The 8,935-nt window shown below is 32.4% G+C and overlaps 1 protein-coding gene across 1 annotated transcript; it reads left to right on the top strand.

Annotated features, from left to right (window-relative positions):
* Positions 1–9: 9 nt before the first annotated feature.
* LOC134282869 (3-ketoacyl-CoA thiolase, mitochondrial-like) lies at positions 10–5,695 on the top strand. The gene is made up of 11 exons (XM_062765258.1): positions 10–104; positions 1,404–1,579; positions 1,906–2,037; positions 2,240–2,356; positions 2,641–2,788; positions 2,901–2,960; positions 3,398–3,513; positions 3,749–3,851; positions 3,997–4,094; positions 4,858–5,012; positions 5,387–5,695. The coding sequence occupies exons 1-11, from the start codon at positions 89–91 to the stop codon at positions 5,466–5,468; spliced, it is 1,203 nt and encodes a 400-aa protein (XP_062621242.1). The 5' UTR covers positions 10–88; the 3' UTR covers positions 5,469–5,695.
* Positions 5,696–8,935: the final 3,240 nt, after the last annotated feature.

Genomic DNA, 8,935 nt, shown 5'->3' with positions numbered 1-8,935 from the left:
CGATAATTAATTTTATCTGCATCGGGATCGACCTACAAGCCGGTTGTTAAACGTGCAGAAATCAGTTTCAGAACTCAGGAGAAGCAGAATGGTTTTATCTAAAGGTATGTATCTTGTACATTCGTTTGAATCAAATTCAGTGAAATCATATTTGTGATTTTCAAATAAGCCCAAGTCTCATTGCAATATGATGCTAGACAGATTACAGTAGCGAAGCTGAATAATGTGCAATGTCATGTCATTTTGACAAGACTAGTGCATGGACTTTGAACTCAAGACTGGAGATGCAATTGTAATGCTTTTAAGAATTTAAGATATAAGGAGCTATTGATATGATATTTTTTATTACACGTTTATTTAATTTAAAAAAAAAATTATAAACGAAAAAAATTGTCAGTAAAGAAATTGCAGTTTTACATGTGCAGCATAATTTAGTAATTTACACAAACTTTGCAGTACACACACATGTATACAAAACACATTCTCATGGTTCAATATTACCCCTGTTGACTTCATAACTTGACTTATGACAGAAACTAAAATTTTCCATTGTATTGAAGTTTCTTCTTTGTGTAAGAGAGGGTACACTTTAATCCTCAGGCTCTTTATCCTTTATGCAGGTGTTAAGGACAATGTTTCTACCAAAAAAAAAAACCAAATTCACCTGCAATTATTTAAACAGTATAAATTTAATCTTTTGTTAAACAAAAATTATGGAAATATAAAATTCAGTTAATAATACATTTATCAAAAAGCATTGACCATATTACCTAAGCACTCTTTTACATAACTTTTGCAACAATTCATAGCAGTTGAGTTCACAAGAGAATCATAGATTATTACACTGTAAATACAAGTAATAATCAAGTTTTCTGGATAGTGAGGATCAGTCTCAGGTTTCTGCCATCTGCAGTGAAAGAAACTTTTCACCTTAAGTATATATAATATTTACTGAAACTGGGATAAGAGTTAAGACTACTAATGGTAGGCTAGGTGGTCCACATTGGTTCTCTCTATAATTGTTTCTAGCTGGTTTGCAATGATGGGCTAATGAGTACACACAAATCTAGCCTTTTGACTCATCTTGTAAATCTAGAACAGTTCACATCCCTGACTATATATAGAAAGCTGGGAATTATAAATACACACAAAACTAAATATCCTGGTCAGTGGTGATATCAGGATGTGAACGAATTAACATCATACATGTCATACTTAAAGTGCATCATGTGCATTTGTGCAGAGTGACTTGCATGTATATACATTTATATGTTTGCCCATGCGCTATTTGCACACATTCAATACACCCCTCACTTATTGAATGAATTTAATGAAGAAGATTTTATTGTTTATATTGAAAAAAAAAGGAAAAAAATTCCAAAACCAATGATTTCTCTTTGCAGCTGTTTCAGATGTGTTCATTGTGGCAGCAAAGAGAACTGCCTTTGGGACATTTGGAGGCAAGTTTGTCAAAACATCTTCCACAGATCTAATGGTGCACGCCTCCAAAGCAGCTCTAGAGGCAGGAAAAGTCAACCCAGAGCTGGTCAACTCTGTCATCATTGGAAATGTCATTCAGGTATACATGCCATAGGAAGAATTTCCTTTTGATGCATCTTGTTTAAATGAAAAAGGTTGCTCCTTTCAAGTTACAATGATATATATCATTTTATGTATACTAGTTTGATATTGTAAATTCTTGACTAGATTGTGTAGATAGTAACAAGTTTGATAATGAAGTTTAACAAAGTTAAAACATGTAAAAGTAATTTATAATGGATGCATGACAGGTACACATGTATTTCTGTTTTGTAAAAAGAGAAGTGGATTAACTATGTGAAATGGTTCTGCATTACTTGGTGAGTACTGCATGCAACACTGATATCTGAATTATTTGAATTCCAGGCTTCATCTACAGATGGGATCTACATTTCCCGACACGTGGGGTTAAGAAGTGGTGTTCCAGAGGCTGTGCCAGCTCTAACGGTCAACAGATTGTGTGGCTCAGGGTTCCAAGCTGTCGTCAATGGAGCACAGGTTAGAACTGTCAATCAATAACAAAACACATCAAAAATGTCTGGGAGACAAAAAATCTCATTCTAGTATCTGTACTGTGTATGTCATTTAAAGTTGCTTGTGAATCTGTTGAACATCAAAAATGTTTCAGAGAGAGAAAAAAAGTGCACATTCTAGTATCTGTTCTGTATATGCCTTTTAAAAGTCCTTTGTAACTCTGTAGGAGATTATGCTTGGAGAGAGTCAGATCGTTCTATGTGGAGGGGTGGACAACATGAGCATGGCTCCCTTCGCTGTCAGAGATATCCGATTTGGAACCAGGCTAGGGAAAGCACCAGAGGTAGCTGCATTTGCACTGAATGTATTCAGCATAAAGTTCATTCTCAATTTATGAGGTCTTGAGTCTTAACATATTTTTCCCCCCAAAGCAACAGAGACCTGCAGTGAAAATATTACATGTACATTAATGAGGGTACAGCATCGAACTACTGTATATATTCACTATAAGAAAGACTTAAGAAAAATTCTGCAGATCACTTGGTCAGCTAGGGCTCAGGTGTACAAAACACACTGGAAATGACTTTATTCATAATTCATTTACAATAAAACCATATATTTTTGTAGATGGAAGACATACTTTGGGACAGTCTGACAGATTCCTACACAGGTTTTCCTATGGCCATCACAGCAGAAAACCTGGCTGAAAAATACAAGATTAGTAAAGAAGACTGTGACAAGTATGCTATTCAAACACAACAAAGGTGGAAGGCTGGTGAGTAATAAAAGTAATAGAAATTGTCAAATATGCAAGAGTATTTTAATTGAAATTTTGTTTGAGGTACATGAAACATATATACGATGTTTTACTTGCATGTTCTTTTTAGCCCAAGACGCTGGTGTTTTCAAGGCAGAAATGGCACCAATTACATTAAAAGGAAAGAAAGGTATGTGCTGTTTATTTCTTTGTCAAACTCATCCTAAGCTTTGAATTTATAAATTCAAATTTTTGACTGATAAAAAGGGTTAAATAAAATTTATGAATTATATGCTGATAGGCCAGATATTGTAAAAAATGTTTAAAAAAGCCATCTTTTTTTTTTATTATAAAGGTACTTGATTTATAAATAAAGAGCATGATATATAATTATATTAATTAGCAAGTTGTTCCTAGCTGTTTGTTATATCACTGACTTGCAAACTGATTCTGTGTCTGTTATAAAAATGAGGGAAGCAACAAAACTCCTTGTACAGACTTTTTCTCCCAAAATTGGATGAAGAAATTCAAAGAATCTGACTGACCCCCCTTCCTTCTTCTTAAAGAAAAGTCAAGATGAAGTTGTCACTTGAGATAAATCATATTTTGATTTATTCTGTTGATTAGGGCCAGAAGTCTTTGAAGTTGATGAGCACCCCAAGCCACAGACCACAATGGAGGGTTTAGCCAAACTGCCTGCCATATTTAAGAAGGGAGGGACTGTTTCTGCAGGCAATGCTTCTGTAAGCAAAATATATTGAACAAAATATTTGTAAATCTTAATTATACAACTTTGTGTTATAAAAAACATATATTTTTTAAAGTTTTGTAAAAGGATAAAAATATAAAATTGTTTCTACTTGTAGGTATTTGTGATATCATTAATAGTGTAATGAATTTAACAACATGTGTATGAGTATTCTTTAAAAAATAAATAAAAATGACTGTATGATATGGCAATAAAAAATTGACCAACAGGGTGTTTGTGATGGTGCAGCAGCCTTGGTGGTTGCTAGTGGAGCTGCTGTGAAGCAACATAACCTGACCCCACTGGCTCGACTTGTTGCTTATGGAATCTCAGGTACCATATTTTACCTTGCTTTCAAGTCTTTAAACAGAATACACTGGTTTTATATGGGTGCCTGAGACTTGATTGCGTAGCAATATCCCATAGGAATATGTGTATTTGATTAATGATTAAAATTACTTCTGGCTTTTGAAAATAGGTTGTGATCCAAAGATAATGGGCATTGGGCCTGCTCCTGCATCTAGAGCTGCATTAAAAGCTGCAGGAAAGAGTATAGAAGATATGGAGATTGTTGAGGTATGTTTATTTTATCAAATGAATGATAAATCGGAAACAACCATGTTAGGAAACCAAAAAATACAATAAGAATCTAGATTAGTTTATTATTTGCTGAATTATTATTGTAAACGTGGTTATATTGACGAGTTGAAAAATTGATGATTTTTTGTTTACGAAAATTGGCGAGTGTTAATTTTGACGAAATATTTAATCAAAAGTTATAAATCCTTTGAATTTACGGGGACACAAATTCAGCGTCGGAATCACTAAAATTTAATTTTTGTACAGACTACTAGTATGTACAGTGTGTAAGATTGTACAAACTATCTTAGTGTGTAAGATTTGCTTTAATAAATTGCCTTCTTGTAATTTGATTTCATTATTAGCGGTCAATTGCCTGTGGTGACAAACTAGGTCAAGCATGGCGTGATAATTACGCTAAATTACGCATGCAGTATTTGATACACTAGTTTAGATTCAATGGTTTTAAAAAATGTGATTATATATATTTATGTTTTCATTACTAATTAGAGAAGAAATTAAAAGTATAAATTTGATCTAGTTTTAATAGGAGAAAGCCGAGAAAATTCAACGGTAAAGTTGCACAATGATCAATGTATGTTGTGATGCTATATATATATGATGTGAAGTTTAACGAGTGTAAATTTTGACGAGAAAAGAAAATTCGTCAATATAGTCAAAATTAGCACATCGTCAAAATTTCCACGTTTACAGTATTGCAAAATTTAAATTTGTAAAATTTTCACTTGTATTTTCTCAGGTGAATGAGGCCTTTGCCCCACAGTATTTAGCAGTACAGAAAGAGCTGGGACTGAACAACGAAATCACCAATATGAATGGTGGAGCCATCGCTCTGGGTCACCCCTTGGCAGCCTCTGGAGCCAGAATCACAGGACATTTGACACATGAACTGAGGTATGTATCTTTTCTAAGGCATATAGTTATATACAGTAAAGCTGTTGAATTCAGATAATCCAATAATTCAGACAGGACTGTTCCATAGATATCTGCCGGATGTTAGACAATATTCCAGATTAAAAAACATATTAAACAATTGAAATTGAAATTTGCATTGTATTTGCAATTTCTTTTCATACACATCATCCAGATAAAACAATTTTCGATCACTTTAATATGATTAGTAAATATTGAGTAAAATATGAATAGTCTTGTAAAATTGTTTGAATGAGCCAATATTTCTTGAAATGATTCTTTTATCCATCTTCAGTGTTTTAAAAAAAAATTTGAATTAAAATAAATCTTTATAAATGTTATTATTTGTTTTTTAGACGACAGAATAAGAATTTTGCACTGGGATCCGCTTGTATTGGAGGAGGACAGGGAATTACTGTTATCCTGGAGAAATGTTGAGGAATGTTTAAAGTGAAAAAAGAACAAGTGCTCTATTGGACAGCATTGACTGTGATATTAATTGGTTTTACACCATTTGAAAATAAACACTGATGTTTAAGCTTGAACTGAAAAATTTACATTTTCAAACACTCATATACCATGAATTAACATTATTGTTGCATTTAGAATTTGTTTTCATTGATGTTGATTGATGAACATGGAAAATCAATGAAATGTTAATTATATTTTCGTTTGATTGATGACCTGAGTTTTGGTGAACAAAATTATACTATGAAGTGTTTTCTTAAAGACCCAGTTTTTTTGCCGTACAGTTACCTGAGGAGGGGGAGTGGTCGAAGTAACAGTGGTGTTATTTACCTGGAGACCCCCAATACCCAAGATGTCAAAAATCTGTGTATACGTAGCATTACACAGGAAGTCTGTGTTTGGTAATCAGGGTCATTATTACGTGTTTTGTGTCTGGTTTTGAGTGAAACTACGTAAAATAATTATTTTAATATGAAATTTTTTTGTAAACTTAACGCATTCATCGTAATCATGGTAATGTTTTGAAGGAAAAAATAATAAGATACAAGTACATGTATATCGTTTTAGAAAATGTTTTCCTTATATAAAAGAAAAAATCACGAGTTAAAACTACAAATCAATAATATTTATCTTTTTCAATCTTCAATAAAAGAAATCACTTAATTAAAAAAGTCTTAATATTGAAATAAAAAAAATTATTAATCTACCTATCCGTCGTGCTGCATGCATGCATGCATGTGCATGCATTTACCGCGATGGGAATGTTTTTTTTCCCCTGGCCAACAATGTTGTCCAAAATATTCCATATTTTTTATTCTTCGTGTGTTAACAAAATTTTATTGTTAGAAAGACTTATTTTCAGAATCGATCACTATTAATTATCTTCACATTTTCATTACGTATATATGCAGACGCTAGATGAAATTCGAGCATTAATTCTGACATCAATTTCTGTACAACATCGTGCGAATTGTAGCCATAGTACAAAATAAACCATCTTTTAAAAACTATGATATGCCGTTTATTAGTGCTGAATATTTTTTCTTACATCCCATTTCTTAAAAAAATAATTTAAATCGTCGGACTTCCAATTACGGCAAATAGAGCCGGTTTCTGTGGACGCGGTCTTTTTTTCTACTGATAACGTGGACGATATAACACTTACAAGTAACAAACAGCAGTGAAGATAGAAAAGAAATATTTTATAATGTCAATGTTTTAATAATCTACTTTCAATTACTTTTCATAATAAAATTCAAACATATTGGAGCTTTGGCCTATAAAGGAAATGGTTGGGCCACAATTTGGGATCAAAGTGTAACATAGGAGCATTTAGGAAAAAAATCATTAATATTTTCATCTCATCCTTATGTAGCGTAGATTCAACTTTGTTCAAATTATGTCCTCAAGGGGTTAGACTGGGCCACAATGATCAAATTTTAATATAGGAACATACTGGTATGTATAATCTTTTTAAAAAAATCTTCTTGAGAAATCATTGAATGGTCATATTGAAATGGAAGCATTTTCAGGTAGGCCTAGTGTAGATTTATATTTGTTGATAACATGACCTCTTAGAATAGGTTGGGGCCTCAATGGAGGATCCATTGATCCTGATATAGAAGAAACAGAAGACTATATTGACTCATGTGAGCATTATGGCCTATGGGCCTCTGTGTATCTTTCTTTTTTTATGAAATAATTATTCAAAAATATATACAATATATGCATCAGTTTTTTGTGTTCCTTATTAAAAACATCCTTCCAAAAATCACATCAAGTTAAAACATACGCCTTCACATTTTATGCAACATTTTGCATGATCAACCGAGAAAAGAATATAATTGATAACATAGATGAATGCTTCTATACAATATATGATATCAGAATTTATTCATCCAGAAATTGATTTTATTATCATATTTTTGTTTCTTGCACAAATTATTAAGAAGATCCTGTTATATTTGCAAAGTATGTACCAGGTACTTTGCAACATGGGGGAGGGGGGGGGGCTGCTAGACAGAACTTTTATTATTTGAAATGTTCATTGAAAGGCTGGCCCCCCACTTTTTAATACAGTAAATAGATATAAAGGTACTGAAAGAAATTGGTCTTGGAAAAAGTTGGCCTCCTGGTATTTCGCAAGAGCATGCTCTACTATGAACAGTTTCTGAAACGAGATAAATTATTGACAATCAAGTTGATTTAACAAGAATATCAGCAGTCTCATTTTAAGTCATTATTTCGTAAGTTCTATTGTCGAAACATTGACCTTGTCAGCAAATACAATTGAATTTATCATTGAGTCAAATGCTGACTGACATTTTTTATACTTTTTATTACTTTAAACAATGTTTAGCTCATTTTTGTGAATTTTGTGTGCCAAATATATTGGCTTATGTTTTGTTCACATAAGAAAGTCATAGCCGTTTAAATAGCTTTCCAGAACATTTTGTATCAATTTGGATTTTCCCGATTTCTTTTTAGATCTATGTAAAGGAAATAAATCCTTATATTCACCTGGAACGTCACGTGCAGGTAAATATAACGTAATGTTTCTTCCATATAGTTGGATCTCAGCCAATCAGAAAGATAGGAATTATTCAATCATACAATAAAAAGATTTATTTTTCAACTTGATTATTCATCTTCTTATCGTCAACTGTGGTTGATTATGTGGCAATATTCCATTTTATTATATGATTGAATAATTTCCAACTCTCTGATTGGCTCAGATCCAACTATGTTAGAAAAATACTATGTTGTATTGACCTGCACGTGACGTTCCAGGTAAATGCAAGGATTTATTTCCTCTACATTGATCTAAAAATAGATCGGGAAATTCAAAATTGTTACATATTGTTTTGGAAGGCTATTTTAACGACTATGACTTTTTTTCATGTGAACAAAACATAAGCGAACATATATTTTCGGGTGAGGGTGGTAAGAGGGGATGCAGGGACCCCCTTTAACACTTTTACTGAACAACAATTTTTACTTTTTGGCAGTCAGTTTTTCCTGATAATACTCCTTCCTTTCAAAATCTATCCTATAAAAAAGACTGACATTTTATATTTTTTTTCATGGCAACTAAAATTGATAAAAAAATATTTCAAATTGATACGACAGGTAAGGTTTATTTACATTTTGATTCAATTTCTCTCTTGTATTTGGCTAGGACTTAATTAAATGCAATCAAGTAATAAGTTGTATGATTTTTATCAGTGAATCATATAATAAAACAATTATTGCTGTTTTTTTTTCGGTCAACACAATGGTTTAGCCATCTGAGGAGTACAATATTCACCGAGCCCAAAGGGCGAGGTGAATATTGTACTTTGAAGATGGCTAAATCGTTGTATTGACCTAAAAAAAAAAAACAGCAATAATTGTATAATAATCTGCCAAAGAGGTTGTATCTCCCTATTGTTTGAATC

Source organism: Saccostrea cucullata, unplaced genomic scaffold, assembly GCF_032062105.1.
Source record: "Saccostrea cucullata isolate Sc308-1 unplaced genomic scaffold, CSIRO_AGI_Scuc_v1 ctg406, whole genome shotgun sequence".
Lineage (NCBI taxonomy): Eukaryota > Metazoa > Mollusca > Bivalvia > Ostreida > Ostreidae > Saccostrea > Saccostrea cuccullata.
Note: the sequence above shows the minus strand (reverse complement) of the source record. Positions and strands in the feature narration are given on the sequence as shown.

What these genes read in the sequence shown, in the direction of transcription:
- LOC134282869 (XM_062765258.1), top strand. An exon ending in TCATTGGAAATGTCATTCAG is followed by an intron (nt 1,580 to 1,905) that starts GTATACATGCCA and finishes TTTGAATTCCAG; the next exon opens with GCTTCATCTACAGATGGGAT. An exon ending in TTTCTGCAGGCAATGCTTCT is followed by an intron (nt 3,514 to 3,748) that starts GTAAGCAAAATA and finishes ATTGACCAACAG; the next exon opens with GGTGTTTGTGATGGTGCAGC.